This window comes from Tachysurus fulvidraco, chromosome 2 (genome assembly GCF_022655615.1).
Source record: "Tachysurus fulvidraco isolate hzauxx_2018 chromosome 2, HZAU_PFXX_2.0, whole genome shotgun sequence".
NCBI lineage: Eukaryota > Metazoa > Chordata > Actinopteri > Siluriformes > Bagridae > Tachysurus > Tachysurus fulvidraco.
Genome location: NC_062519.1, coordinates 30,755,302 through 30,771,990, shown reverse-complemented (window position 1 = coordinate 30,771,990; position 16,689 = coordinate 30,755,302). Strand labels below are relative to the sequence as shown.

Sequence of the window (16,689 nt, the reverse complement as noted above, 5' to 3'; positions counted from 1 at the left end):
GAGAGGAAGCTGAGTGCCTCGTTTTGTTTGACTTGCTGGTTTCTGGGTACATTCCATCCCATTTTGGGACTGCTCCAAACAGCTGTCAGCAAGTACTGTTCCTGGGCAAGAATGTGCCTTAAGCAAATATCGTGGCAGTGCTATACTTTTTACCTGCAGTAAATAATGTGGCTGTTGGGCACAGCAAGTTTACAGCAATATGCTTGCAAAAAAACAAACAAAAAAAATAGTTGTAAGGAAAGTAAAATTCATTGTTTGAGGAAAAGATGTTAGTCTTTCCTGCACCAGTGCCAAAGCTGCCTAAAAAGGGGAGAGACACGGCAGGCATTAGCCTGAGTTCATCATACCCTTTAAGGGCAACAAGCTGTTCTTTAATTATTAACAGATGCCCCTTTCACTAGGCAAACTGAGATTGTGCTCCAAGAATGGAGTACTCAAGGAATATCTATTTGAAAATCAAATGAAACCCGATCTTCTCCAAGTCATATTCATTCACAGGGAAATAAAATATGTGCAACTTTGCTCCAGCTCTTCTTAATTCATGAAAAGTTCCCAAATGGGACTACCACTAAATCCTAATCTTCCACTAGTATTGTTACTGATCTCTTATTTTAGGTCCCAGAGAATCTATACCTAAACTCTATATTTCACCTGTCCACTGCCAGAAGAAGAAGAACACTGCATATGAAAGCTAAAGGCAATGCAAATAAAAGTAAAGATGGGTAAGAGACATGAAGCAGGAGTTTACAGTCTGTGTTGTCAGTGTAAGCAAATCAAACTAAGCAATTCTCTTTCCACAAAAAACTTATACAACCTGATCGCCCATTTTAGTGTGGGAAGGAGTCTGGAGAACAAGCTATACATTTATCCCAACTTAGAAAAGCAAAACAACTGAGATACCCTGAACCCTGAACAATATCTCTCTCTCTCTCTCTCTCTCTCTCTCTCTCTCTCTCTCTCTCTCTCTCTCTCTCTCTCTCTCTCACACTCTCTCTATCCATTGCTATCTCTTGCTTATTGGTTGCATTGCAAAAGGGGTGCACAAAATTGACCTACTTGAGTAGGTATTGCATGAATTGCTGGTGAGAGTGGGAAATATGAATGCCCCCAGAGATGCAGGTTTTAGCCATTTATCTCCCTCAGTGCTCCTAATGTCCAATGGCACTTGATTACTGGTTCCCAGGTTCCCAAAGAATCAAAGAATTGGAGGGCTTATAAAACTACAGAGAGTCTTTTGCGTAGCTCTTTCTGTAAACCCACAGTGTTCTGTAGGAGAAAACAATTCTAACAAACCAACATTTTGCCTCTGAGGGCAGAGAAAAACGAACAATAGCTGCAGTGTCATTTTGAGCTTAATCAAAAGAGAAACTCTTGGCAACTTCAATGAAGCACCAAAATGATGTATGATGTGATGAACTCGGTATTAATAACAGAAGCCACTGTATAAAATGCAACAAGGTGCTAGCCACCCTTGAAAACTAGATACACAATAATCTGCCACAGAACCATCAGCTCGAAGGAGTAGTTTGATTCTGCCCCTGTGGCTGAATCTGGTTTCTCCCTGCTGCCAATTATCCAATGTCATAATTAGCAGAAGAAGCAAATAACAGTATACTAAATGCTGAGCATGCTCAAAGTGATGAGAATCCCTCTGCCCATGGAATGAGCCAAAAGACAGATGTGGAATCAGACGTGCAATATAAATAGACATCAATTCCTAAATGACTAACTTCCATTTTGAAATAGTACACTTGCAATAATGGATTTCCCAGTGACAGAGTCCATAGATTTCTGTTAGATCTTTACTTTGCTAAACAAATGCATTATGTAGCAGGGAGCAGCTGAGCCTGTGGGCCTGGGAATTGGCTTGTTTATAAGTGCGGGATGCAGATGATACACTGGGCAAATACAGCTGTGTGCGTGATAATACCAGCTCAGATCAGCCTTAATCAAATCCACCCTGATGCAAGCTTCCTCCTCAGAGATTCATACCATTTTCCACCTCGATCTCTTGCGCCTTCGTTTTCCTCCCAGCTCATGTTTCCTTAGTTACAATGGGAGGGGCAGGGGAGAAAAGGAATGGTGATGGGTGGCTGGCAGTGGAGGAAGGAAATGGGGATGGGAGGCTTTTAATCTGTATTTCCCTTATTCTTGCCTGTTACCTCCTTGAGAATTATAACAAACTATTGGGGTTATCACTTTGCTAAATCAATCTGTGTCAAGAGATATTCCATCAACCACGTCATGAGTAGCAACCTGTAAGGATCATGATTAATAAAGCTGCTGGAGTGCAGTGTCTATACCTGTGAGCACAGAATTAGCCTATAGAAAAAAGCATGGAAGCATGAAGGCAGATTTACAGCTTGCATTTGCATCTTGAAAATGGGTGAGATATATAATCAGAATCAGAATCCATCCTATTTAGCTTGAAAGTGCAGCCTGTTTCATTTAATGTATTTTTTAGTGAAGTGGAAAGAAGGGAGGATTGTGACTCTATGCATGTCAACATTTCAACTGCAAGTCAACATTTCAGTTTAGCTCCCACTTCAAGAATAATGGGGGAAGAAAGTTCACTGCTGCCAACATGGCAAGCACAGCATCTTCTACTAGTCTACTTGTACTAACGTCTGAGGATCTCAAAAAAATGCTGGCTAGTCACATGGTTCATGGCTAATTATGGACCCTTTATTGACAAATGTAAGATCAGTCATTGAATAGAGGCTGAGGACCGAATCAAATACACAGGGAGGCAGGAACAATTTACAGTTTTAGTTCTGAAAAATAGTCACCTTGAACCATTAACCAAAAATTTCTCATTTCTCCCAAATTACCTGAGAACTTTGTACAAAAAACTATGAAACACTTATATGGATCATATGGGCACTTTAAATATCACAGTTACTCTCTTCCATAACAGTAACTAGTATATTGATGACCTTGACTACGGATTCTGTTTGATCAAAATCAATGAGGAAGAGGAGGTAAATGTGTGAGAGGAAACTGGTCTTTTAATAGGGAGTGCAATGTTTCTACCGCAGGCAAAATCTGTGCTCTGTACAGTGCTTGCCAAAAAAGGATTCTCAACTTATCTTTGGGGAAGCCTGATGTCACTGGTTCCACAGTGATGTCCATAATTCACCGTTAGCACACCACATAAAGGAAGAGTCCCATTTTGTCAAGTTTTGGCTGTTGTTTGGATTACAACAAGAAAAAGTGACTGATTTGTAACTCAGGCATGCTCCTCCATTCTCCAAATTCTATTACTTTATCTAAGCAATAAAGTAGCTAGGAAATTGAGGCTAGACCAAGACCAAGTGCACCTTTAATTCAAAGTCGTGTTCTTGTACCCCATCCTTCATTCCTTCAGCCTGACCCCATGCATTTCTCAGTCTGGAATGGGTTCACACTCTGCTGCACTAATGTACAGTAAAACACTTTGGGTCTGCTAATGGCTAAGCCAATCCACAATGAACATCATAACAAGCCATACTCTGTTACTCTCTGTAACGTATTCATACCATGCCTGAAATAAACATTCAAACTAACTCCCCTGAGACAGACCCCCCCCTTCTCTTCAGCCTATAAATAGTGACGATTGGAAATTGTGTATATTCACTTCTATCACATGTATCCTAATAATGATATATCACTGAGTAGAACTGTTACAAAGTTAGACATATGCAAAGCTCCACGCTGCCTACCCCTGATGTTAACTATACACTATATGTCTATTGTTAGCTAAGTCAAACTTCTAGGGAATGTATTAAAACACCTAGACTACTGTCAAGTCATTCTTGATTCACATGTTGACTGGTGTATCTGTTATTTTAATAGTTAAACAGGGAAACATAAAGACAGCTCCACTGGTGTCATTTTGTGTTCCAGCATACTCTGACACAGAACTCCTAGCAGAAATGCAATGGCAAATCTGATCATTTTAAATATATATTTTTTTGGTATTTTTCAACTTATGCCTTACCTGAGGCCCCTGCAATCACCCTAGAGATACTTCTGCAATAAGTATTTCCAGTCAAACAAAACAGCTAGATTTTTAAAAGGTCTAATAAACCTAATAATATTATAAAGATATTTTATTGATGAGCATGTTTTATGTTTTATATAATGTAAATGTTGGAAATATAAATGGGCTATGCAGTGCATGTCATAATCTAAGCCATTTAATGAAATATGACAATCAGTACAGTCAGATACAATTTATCATCACCAATAATTCACACTTTTATGGTTTTCTAGTGCTTTATGTTTAAAGTTTCACTGCAGTGGTGAAAGATTGTATATTATAGCTTTGTCACACTCTAATATGCCCTCTCATACATATCAAGGTAAACAAAGTGACAAAAAAAATAAAAATAAAATAAATGAAATAAATGGATGAAGAGAATTTCAGTTGACTAAGAATACTATGACTGATTAATCAGCTTGTTCTCTAAGAGGAATTTACTGTTATAAGTTATTTTTATTATTATGACTAAGTTACTTCATGGTTAGTAAGCCTTTTTAGTTGGCAAGAAGAAGATGAGTGGGAGAAAAGTCATAAAGGGTGTGGATTTAGGCTGTGTTCCAAAGTGGCTGTGGGCCTGAGCAGCTTGGGATTTGGTTGGTGCACAGTCTGAAGTAAATCTGTTGGGAATTCAGAGACGAGCTGTGCGGAGGGATGACTCAGTAACTCGGATCAACCAGCAAGGCTTAAGAGAGCATCTCTCTCTCTCTCTCTCTCTCTCTCTCTCTCTCTCTCTGCTGTGCCACTCAAACACAATGATCAAAAAGAAGCGAATAAGTATTTTCCACACGATAAACAGAAGTGTATTTCAAAAATAGCACAGCCAAGTCAGAAAAGGTCAGAGATGAGTGGGGAATAAAAAAGCTTGGTAGGGTTTTCATGGCAGGGGTCAGAGCAGTCTAATTAAAACTGCACAAAGGAGTGTGCAACGAACATGTCTTGTCCTGCAGGAGAATGGCCAATTAAATGGGTTCCTGATCAAACAGGCATGGGCTGTGAGCTGCATGTCTTCTCAGGCACTAACTGCACTAACGAGGTCCCTGTGACTAGAGTTTAGAGCAGCCAGAGACACAGAGAACGCATGCCTATATCACTTCAGAGGCAACAAGAAAAAGTGTAACAAAGATTAAAAGTGAAAAAGAGAACAGCAGAATGCTTTGGGGGAGGGAGAGGTAGGAACCATGGAATGATCTGGAAGCCACTGATCTTGTAATCTTCTACCGTGGTGAATAATGTTCCCAGGATCAACGTCAGCACCACCTTAAGCTGCAGAACAGTGTGTGTCCATCTAACACATATCAGGAAGCAGACAGATGGTGAGACCTGGGCTGCTGTTTGTGTTGGACCATATCAAGTGCTCCAGGTTGGCAGGTGATGAGTAGACAAGATGCCAGGGTCAACAAATTGTGTGTGTGGGGGGGGGGGGGGGCAGAAAGACGGAGTAAGAGAGAGAGAGCAGTGACATGATAAGGAAGAAACATAGAATAGTGCAGGTGTCTCTTTCCGTCTTCTCGTCACGAGTCCACCAAGGACTCTCAAAGGACTCTGTAAAGGAGATGTAGAGGAAAAGCAGATGGCCGATATTACGTATTCGGCTCACGAGTGTTGTGCACTGCTCTAGCCAGGAGGTGGATAAAAACGCATCTGAGCAGCTTTGCAGCCAAGCCAGCCTGTGTGTCAAAAACAGGTAGGGCTGGATTGCCCAGGCCAATGTGACTAGGCAGTCAACGAAGCTAACAGCCTGAAAAAACACTTTAATAATCTTGTCTCTGAGAAACATCCTAAGCCCTCCTACCGGTCAGAATGTGGGAGGTAAATGATGCATGTAAAAATGTACAGCATTTGTATGCGTTGACATTGCGTTGGGTATCCAAGCATGCTCAGTGCAGTTCACTGGGAATTCATGTTTGAATCTCTGCGTAAGTGTGTGCGTGTTTACGTGGCTGCTGTTCTGATAAAGCTCTCTGCTCAGGAAGGCTCGTAGCAGATGGATGAGGGAGGAGGATGGGCAGTCTCTCCCCCCTAGTGCTGGGACCTCTACTCCCTGCTGAGCTCCTTGGGCCTTGCCAAAGCCTGGATTTTCATGTAAAACTGGGCTGCCTACAAGAACGGTGCATTTGGGCCACGGCCGAGCCAGGAGCCCCTGCCGCTGCCAGGACAGGCGCGCAGCAGTAACAAGGCAGATGGCTGGGGCTCAGAGCATGGACAGGAAATAAATAACACAAAGCAGAATGAGGAAACACTGCCTCTTCTGGCCAGATGGGATGACAGGACTGTTTAGAAAACTGAATTGGGGTACCCTACTGGACTCCACCTTGTTAGTAGGGGCTATGTTAGGTTTAGTTTATGTAAAGCAAGATGTCTATATGAGATGTATCCCCACACCTGCTGTTTGCAAACAATAGCCCAACTGCATTTGAAATTAGTCATTTCTTTTTGTCAGGATTAAATGGTTGCATTTGTGCTATAGAGTAGAGGTTTGAGCACTAAATACTGTTCATACTGTAAGTTGTTTCACCTTAAGTATGTATTATTATAGTATATATAGTAATATTACGGATATTACAAAAAAATCAATTTATGTATTTTATTACACTTAGTCTGTTGTAAATAAAAGCTGAAAAAGTATTTGGACAAAACATGTATATCATGACTGTATTTCTTTTTCACCTGTCTGTAATCACACAGACAGTACTGCACAGATGTGGAATGATTTACCTCTGATGATAGTCAGCTTGGCCTGGACGCTGACCTCACCTTCGCTGTTCTCTGCGACACACTCATAAATGTTCTCGTCCCGTGGAGCTCTCAAAGGCTGGATACGAAGCACAGCTCCGGCACCTTCATCAAATTCAATGGTCTGAAAAAAAAGTTTTGTTGGTTAGAGAACACATCTATGGTCACACGAAATACACAATATAGCCAAATGTATGTTCAGTCTAGACCATGACACCCGCATTCTGCATTCCAAATTCATAGCATTATTACGGAGCAGATTTCAGACAGAGTATGAGTATATGTTTTTTATTACTTGTCATTATTAATTGCTTAGAATTAATCAAGGGTACAATGGAACATTATCTTTAGTGCTGTTTATGATTGTTGCTATGTGCTGCTAGTGATTAACTAAGAAAATAGCCATCATTAACTGAGAAATATTTCCAGATTTGTATCGTTTTAACTGAATCATTAGTGTGACAACATATGCTGGGCATTTGTCACATGGTCACATCACCATTTTTCACGAATGTGTGTAATTGTACACAAAACTAGGACCACTAGGACTATTGTAATAAAATTGTGGACTCTCCAGTACAGTACAGTACATCACTCAGCCCTGGTAGCTCTCAGACTCCACTTTTAATGCAAAATCTTTATGTATGTAACACAATAAACATGACTTTTTTCCATGCTAATTCATCTGACTTAAATGGATGGTGCAGGGACAAAGCACTGTTGTTGTAACTGACACTGTGGGTGGCTTTTTTACAGGTGGCTTTAAAGGCATCGCTAACAAGACAGTGCAGTAGGTACACACTGGCCGGCCGAGTGCATGGATCAATATCAAAACAATGGCTGGAAGGAAGCTCAAATCAATTTAAGCTCCTCATTAAGCCACTTTTAAATGATAAGAAGATGATCATTTGAGCCAAGATCATTAAAACACTTGAGACTAAACCACAGAGTAAAGGAGAAAGGACGAGACTGGCAATCTGTGGGCACATTATGGAATCTGTCAAGTCAAGTTTTCCATCCGTCTTGAACGCTGACGGCACGGTTAGCACTGAGCCAGTTTTAATTAAGGCGCGCTGAGCATCAATCAAGACTCTACAGCTGCCATCTGTGCTCTGACAGAGGAACACATCAGACAAACATCATAAATACGGTACAACTTGTCTCTGCACACAGAGTATAACACAATGCTAACAGCAAAATTCACATTCAGCAGGCAAAAAATATGGGGTCAGAATCGTTTCGTTATTCTGAATAAATACACTATGATCCACAAATAAATATAAAGAGTTTCACAAATATTTTTACAAATTTCACAAAAAGAAATTAAATTCACAAATAAATAAAATTGGATTTGCAAATAAAACAAATATTTATAAATTGTATTTATTTGCGAATTGCTTCCTGCTCATTTGTGAATCGCGTTCTGTGCATTTGTGAATCACGGCACACATTTGTGGATTGCGTTCTGTGCATTTGAAATATTTCTAACGTCAAGACGTGCACAAGAATCCACAAATAGGTGGACTCCGCCCAACCTCTACTCCAGCCAATCGGACAACGGTCTCGTGGCGCTGACCAATCGTGGCACGGTCTACCTCAAACCAATCACGTTCTGATTTACTCGCACTATCACAGTGTAATATGTACTGCAAAATACGATTAAAAAAAAAAACAAATAAAAAACATTTGTCGCAGATTCGAGGCTTTCTTTGGAAACGATTTCAGCATCATCAGTGGGTCCAGGGGTAGTGTGAAGAGCGAGTAAATCAGAACGTGATTGGCTGGAGTAGACGGTGTGCGGAGTCCACCTATTTGTGGATTCTTGTGCACCTCTTGACGTTAGAAATGTTTAAAATCCACAAATGCACAGAACGCAATCCACAAATGCGTGCAGTGATTCACAAATGCACAGAACGCGATTCACAAATGCGTGCAGTGATTCACAAATGCACAGAACGCGATTCACAAATGCATGCAGTGATTCACAAATGCACAGAACGCGATTCACAAATGCGTGCAGTGATTCACAAATGCACAGAACGCGATTCACAAATGAGCAGGAAGCAATTCGCAAATAAATACAATTTATAAATATTTGTTTTATTTGCAAATCCCATTTTATTTATTTGTGAATTTCATTTCTTTTTGTGAAATTTGTAAAAATATTTGTGAAACTCTTTATATTTATTTGTGGATCATAGTGTATTTATTCAGAATAACGAAACAATTCTGACCCCATAAAAAATGCAAGAACTGGATAATGTTTTGTGCAGTATATGTTTTTTAGTGTGGTGAGGTGTGTTTAGCTTCACTTTGTTTTGTGCCTCACCTCGATGCGTTGGGAATTGACACGCTTTCCTTTTTTATTCCAGGTCACTCTTGGCTTGGGGTCCCCTGTTGCCTGGCATACGAAGGACACCACTCCTCCAGAGACACCAATCATGTCTACAGGAACTTTGGTGAACCTAGGTGGAGCTGGCAGAGGAGACAAAAAAGAAGAATGATTACTGTGTCATCATATGCACCAGAAGCTATTTCATTAATTGGAAGTCAGCTGTAGTAGCAATAAATGCATTACTTATAACAATAAATTATTGTTATGGCGACATGTGATGTTGCCCCATGCTTATTGACATTTCAAATGGCTATAAGACAAAGAAGGCATACCAAGGGTCTGGAATTTGAGTGAACTTGGGGATTTCTTTTCTGGCTAACAGAGAACTAGTAAGAATAGTGGGAAGTACTAAGTGGTCCAATAGCACTCGAGCCAAAAGATGGCTTACTCCCATGCATCAAAATGGCAGTAATTATGCTACAGACAATCTGCACATTCTGACCATTAATATTTGAAAGGAACAATGAATAAAAAATCACAAAGCTTTTTGTCTTGATTTCTAATGCCCCTGTTACTGCACTCATTCCAAAAACTGAATAACTAATGGCATCCAAGTAAACATATTAATCAAGGTTTTCAGCAAGACAAGAGATGATATAAACACAGTATTTTCTAAATCATAATAAACACCTATATATTATCAAAGGGGAGCTAATGGTCTGTCACTACATTATAAAGATAGGATCTTAGCTTCCGAATGAAATATGGATAGAATAAGTACAATTAGTCCAATTCTTTTGGATTTCTATTTCATCCACTCCAATATTAGCAGGCTCCAATATCTCTCCTGGGTGCCTGATTTTCTTCTGGATTGAAGGCCAATCTAAACACAACTACATGTAAGAAGAAAGTATCACTAGTAACTTCTCCTCAAATGCACATACAGACAGATGATCAAACGGGTGAGCAAGCACATCAGATTAATTATTAAGAGCCAGCAGGCTGGGCAGACTGAGCAGGAAAAAGAGATAAACACACATATAGGCATAAGTTCCTGTATTTATGCAGGACAAGGAAAGGAGCAAAGAGAGGGAGCGTGATGGAACCAAAGCATTATAAATAAATGGTTGCTTTGGAAGTCCAACGTCCATCACTCTCTGATCATACAGACATAAACACACACTTGTGCACTCATTTTAAATTTTGTGAGTCATATGGCTTGTTGCAGAAAGGATCAAAGTGGTCACGCCACTCTTTGATGTCATGTTACCACGAGGCTTTCAAAAGCTATGTCCTCCATTGGGAATTAAGGATCATAACCAAACACAGTACACACTCTAACACGATGTCAAGCTTCTTAATACAATGACATTGTAAAGGGCACAGAAATTCACTGGATAGCTACTGACCGCCCAAATGCCCAGTTGTATTTGGAGTCTAAAGCAATGGCTGGGTTCCATCACCACATGGCTGTAAAAAACACACTTAGCATGCCAATAAACTAATTTTATGCAAATATTCTGAATCAGTCATGCTGCATGAGGAACTGAGTCAAGCTTGTTCACAGGGACTGACGCATGTGATGGGAGGTCTTAGCTAAACTAAACCTTTGGAAAGAACTGGCTCAGGGACAGCAATGTTAAATTGTACTGGTCTGCAGTTGTGAAGCATGACCTCAGACTGTAGACAAAGCTCTCGGTACAGTCTATGTCCCTATCTTTATCTATAGTAGGGACTGAAAGAATAAGGTTGCGAGTACAGGCAACAGAAATGAGGTTCCTCTGCAAGGCTGCTGGCCTCAAAATTCCAGCCTCTAAATTGAGAGGAAACAGTTTAGGTAGTTTTGGAACCTTACAAGGATGACCCCTGTCCAGCTCCCAGTAGGGCTGTGTTAGGCATGTCCTACTGTATGAAGACCACAGGGCAGAACAAGCACCCACTGGAGAGCTTATATCTAACAGTTAGCTTATGAATGTCTAACAATCCCAGAGAAAGAGCTGGAATCTTGTGGTAGTCTTACATTCCCAGGCTGCCTAACCTCACCTGGACAAGCAGGTGTCAGCACAGACATGTGTAGACATTTTAACATGTGTTTTTTGTTAATGTTTTGTGTTCATGTGTCTGCCCCGCACTTGATCCGTGCCTTGTTGCCTTTGTCAGCGCGGGATCCTTGTCTGTTTTGTCGTTGTACGTCTTCGTGTAGTTCGGTCTTGGTTTTTGAGTTTCGGTTTTGTTTGTGTTTTGTTTATGTTATGTTTAATAAATCTGTTTTTATTTAGCTATCCTTCATTTGGGTCTTTTTATCCACAAAGACATCCTGGGATCTCTGACAAGAATAAACATTTATAGATCAAAGATTTGTTGAAGAACACATTTTGGTAGTGCTGGCAGTGCTTACACCCTTCTAATCAGTAGTCCAAAGCCCCAACCACTGATCAATCAGTTCCTATTCATCAGACATACTAGCAACCACAACTTGCTAAATTAACTAAGTGCCCCATTCACTATTATCAAATATAGAAGTAATGTTTCATGGTATTAATTGGCTTAATCCTTGAATAATGACATTTAAAAATAAAACCCTATTATTAATACCCACTATCAATATTCAGTCTTATAGACTATACTCTAGGCTTTGCCACTTCAATAGTAAGAATTGTAGCTTGTGATCATCAGCCTAACTGTTCCTTACACTTGTTTCCACTTTAACTCAATAAACCATGTTTCTTAAGTCTCCTTCGTTTCAATGTTCATAGTTGGGAGCTGTTGACTTCAAAGTACCTCAGGTCTTTGGAGTTTTATGGAAATTACCTTTTTGTTTTACGTATGTTACCTATTGATTGATTTTCCATCTTAAACCTGAGTGTATCTGACTAGGCCACTTGTGATTATTGAAAAAGCTAAATAAACATACTTTGTGCAAACATCCAGCTGCCTAAAATCCTATATCTCACTGAGTAAAATATAAGAATGTCAAATTTAAGCTTTTAACCATGCCACAAGCAAAATAATATGCAATAATACACACAACAAAACAATCCAGATATGGCTCGCAAATATTTTCAAAATCCCTGGTAGCCCTTTGGACAGGCACTCTGAAGTTTTTGGTAGCCAGAATTGAATTTAAGTAGCCCAGATAAAAAAATAAAATAAAATAAAATACAATAAAACAGTTTAAAAATTTACCATTGTTGACTGGTTCTATCATGGACAGAATCATACCAGAAAGAGAACAGGTGGTCCTCAGTTGCACACTGAACGAGAGGAGCAGAGCTGAGCCGCATCACATTCAGTTCAGCAGTCCAAAACAGTTAATCTAATCACCAAACATGCAAAAGTTCACTTCAAGAATGAAGAAAGTGATGTTAATGTTTTAAATGTCTGAAAAAAAAACAAGGCAAACTGAAAGAGAGAGCATCATCTGTATTATTATAGCTCTAATACAAAACATACAAGTCCATTCAAGCCACAGAAAGACAAACATTTTACTAGAGTTAAGTTATTATGCATGTATGTTTTAATACAAATATAGTGGCATTTTATGGTTATATAAGAGGCGCGGTTTTGAACACGTGAATTCTGAACCACGACAGAAATCACTGTGTCAGGGTGTATCACTAATCTTTTCTTATAACAGCACTCACAGTTCAGTTTTATTCATTTCTTTTTGTGGTATTTTAAACGTACTAACATTAGGAAGAACAATTAATGTAATTACAATACTAGCAGCAGCCTGTAGATAGAGGTGGAGTTACAGCAGCACAACCATAAAGTATACATGAGTCACTACCTTAACGGCTACATTTCTGTCAACAGTTTTTGCTTTTTAGCAGTTCAACACATGAATCTGAAAACCAAAAGACCAACCAAGAATTCAGAGGTTGGTACAGACAAGTAAAAGGTAGCTGAAGCAGTTAAATAATGTTGTGCTGCAGGTTCATGATTGCATACACAAAAACATCTCTTCAATTTTACTCTTTTACTCCGTATGCTGTATCCTAGAATACCATGGGGTCAGGTATTTGTACAAGTAAGCCACCAAGGTAATGACCACCACCGAGCTGGGCAAGTTGGAGCTTGCTAATGCAAGAGGATGAAAAGCTCACACCATTGTCAGACAGCTGTTTTTCCCATGTTTCTTTTGAGATGTTGTTAGGGTGTCAATGTGAAAGGAAAATATTTGGCCTGATTCGTTGGCCTGGTGTTCCTGAACCTAAAGCTACATCCTACAAAAGTTGTCTTGGATTCCAGGTCACCATATTCGGACACCATACCCTTTATGGTATGTTTGGGTTCCCTTGAAATAAACACCTTTTTTTAAAAATATGTTTTCTTAAATATTTTGCCCTCTTTTTGAAAATTTCGGTTGCAGATTTAATATACTTACCTTTTTTTGTTACACATCTTACAATGGTAAACAATACAGTCCTATTTGGATTTGTGTGATTTCCCCTAGGCATCAATTTAATGGTTGTATTGTTTTAAAATTTTGGTGCATTGGCTCATCAGTACATAAATCAATTTATGTAATGCAGTCTCAGGTCTGTGGATGCCAAGCTGTTTACAACAAATGTAAAGGTGGCTCAGCCAATCAAATTGTACAGTAGAAAATTATCCATTTTATATTATGTACCAGATGACATATGAAGAACAGTAGACCTCAATCCCTCCGATATTCAGAGAACTCTATTAGCTTATCTGGAGGTAAATGGGTGGTCAGAGTATAGTGGAATTTTTAAGTGCAGAATCAAATCAATAATTGGCAAACCATCCACTGCTAACAGGGAAAAGGACAGCACAAGTGAAAAAGCATGGAACAGTAAAATTAGAAGAGAAAAAAAAGCTGAACTGTGTGTGGTGGATTTTGACCATTCTAAGGAGATGAAGCCACATCACTTTCTTTCCAAATACATGATCCTGTTTGAGACGCTCTATCTGGACCTCTTTGATAAGAAGGCCACTTCTGCCCCCTCTGACTCTCACTGTTGGCTCTAATGGGAGGCCGGAGGTGACACACACAGTTAGATGACTAACGCTATAATCGATAGAAACCTTTTGGGGCTGAAAAAAGGCCTCCATTATGAGTGGTATTAGAGAAGGGGAAGCAAAAAATAGCAGCACTATTTACTGTTGAAACCCCCACCCCCCACCCCCCAGCAAGCAACGATGGGAATAAAAGGCACTTGTCGTCTGATTTTTAAAATAGGTACCTTTCAAACACTGATTGAGGCTAATCTGTAGGGGTGAATGAAACATTTGGGCATAGTGAGGGTGTTACACACAGTTCTCCTTCAAAATCCCAATTACAGCAGTGTTCACTGTGCACACTAGTGCTCCTGATTTAAAAAAAGAAAACATTAAAGAGGACCACGTACAATTAAGTGTGCACGGCATGCGTCCACTTTATAGCTGCTCCAAGTAATGACTGGACAAGGTTCTTTTGTATATGCACACATACTCGGCTGTTCATGCAGAGTGAGGGTATATTTTGCTGGCTGCAGGATGGAAAGAGGCTGCTTCAGCATGGGGTCATCAGCTCTGAAACCACCTGTTTCATATCTCTCAAATATCTCTTATTTTCTCTGTGTCTTACTAACAGCAGAACCTCTGTCCCCAGTTTAAAAAATATATAAATAATCAGGACCTCAAGTGCTGGTCATCATTATGTAAAATTCGCATCCTCTCATTGTCTCTCGTGATGGGTAGTCAACTGCTGTGGAGATTTTTCTAATGAGGAGACGAAAAAAAGATAATCTTAGATCTCCTTGGTGTGCATGTTTAGAGACACGCGAGAGGACTCTAAGGATCTTCAGAGCAGAAAATTGAGGCCACGTTTGTGTTCTAAATTTACCCACTCTCAACTCTCTGATTAAATGGCTTACAAGTTGTGTAGCTGTCTAAAGTTTTACTTTGCGGTTTTGAATTCAAAGCGAGCAGAAATGGCCTTGCTTTCTGAATCAAAAGGATGCCATTGATTCCTCCTCTCTCTGAGGATTAATGGGACAAGAGCCAATCATGGATGTCTGTTCACAATAAAATTGGGCCAAAGCCTAACAATAAGTGTGCGCTTCCAAACAAATTCCAAAAAGACTCATCATCATTATTGGATGTGCCAAATTTGCTAACAAGTCAATCCTAGCAAGTAGAAATTTCAGGCATCCTCCAGACCAGAGCATCCTCCATATCAGGGCAGTAGCAGAGAGTCAAAAACTCACACATTTGCATTTTGATTTCATTGCATGAGTGATCTAAAAATGGTAGTTGACTTCACATCAGTCAACGGTAGCATGTCTTAGCCCTCACCCTCTTGAGAAAAATGCTGGACTTTATGTGACTTGATCTCTTGAATTATACAAGGACATTTTGAACACAGTGATCAATCTTTTCTATAACCTAATGCGATTCAGCTGGATCCTCAAAGGTGACATCAGAGAAGGCATATTCTTCATGCAGCCCCACTGTGTGGTAGACCCTGTTTCAACTAAATAATGATGACTCGTCCCGTCCTTTTCTATTGCTCTGAAAGTGTTCTGCACAGCAGAATCACATGGGAATCTCAGATGTGTGGGAACAGGAAGAAGAATAATATTGAAGTTTTCTAACCCTCTTCTCACAAAGCAATTGCTCTGCATTTCCTAATATTCCTAAATTCTGTGTAGAGAGATTGTTTTAGAGTCCATAGTCAACACAAAATCATCTAGAGTCCAGAGTCAACAGGCAAAACTCTGTTTGGACACAGTCTTTTCAAATATCTGTCTGATACAAGAGTCTTACAGATTCAAAGGAAGAATATAACATTATTCACAGCCTCCTGAGGGAACAGGAAATGGTTCACAGAGTTTGCATGAATGGCCACCTGCAGACTTTGCTGAGTGCTTTGGAAGCTGCTTTCAGCAAGAAAAGGAAATAAGGGTTCAGGAAAGAAAAAAATGTTTTCCTCCGTTTTAGCTTCATGTGCGATTGCTTGAATGAGGTAGGTATATATTGACCATACTGATGATTGTAGCTATATAAATGTTAAAATAAGATGAATAAATGAAGCTAAAGGCAAGATTGCAATAAATCTAAAATGAGAGATGCTAGATATTTAAGGCATTCCAAATATAGCCTAAATACTAATACTGAATACTAATACTAAATACTTGCAATTCCTGTTGCCCATGTTAAGGTCTGGGTTATTTCTATTAACCAAAAAACATAACCAGAGAAAAGTCTGCAGAATAGACAAACTGAATTTCCAGGTCAACTCTGTTCAAGACTGCAGTGGCATTTTTCATATTTTCATGCATGAATATTTGATTTATTTTGTGTGCTGAAATATGTAGAAATTAGTTAATATATATTTTGATTTTAAAATATAATGTATATAATATAAATGATTTTCTGTTGTTTTCACTTTTCCATTGGACCAAAGAGCAATCTCTCTGTGAGCCAATAGCTCTGAAGTCTATGCAGCCACTTCACTCTGGACAGTGCTTCTGTTAGCATTCGCCACATTTCAATATCAAAGCATTCCATGCAGAGCACTGGATCCTGAAAAATGCCCTCAATCTCTCTCCCTCTCACTGTCTCTCTTTGAGGCCACCAGTGGAAAGAT

The 16,689-nt window shown here is 39.5% G+C and overlaps 1 protein-coding gene across 33 annotated transcripts in view; it reads right to left on the bottom strand.

Moving 5' to 3' along the window:
• Window positions 1-16,689, bottom strand: part of ptprsa (protein tyrosine phosphatase receptor type Sa) — a 208,282-nt gene that overhangs the window by 91,222 nt on the left and 100,371 nt on the right. For all 33 annotated transcript variants that reach the window (XM_047805163.1, XM_047805173.1, XM_027159581.2 and 30 more), the window contains 2 exons: window positions 9,087-9,232; window positions 6,740-6,881 (listed from right to left, as the gene is read on the bottom strand). In XM_047805163.1, the coding sequence (XP_047661119.1) occupies window positions 6,740-6,881; window positions 9,087-9,232 (288 nt within the window). The remainder of the gene's footprint in view (window positions 1-6,739; window positions 6,882-9,086; window positions 9,233-16,689) is intronic.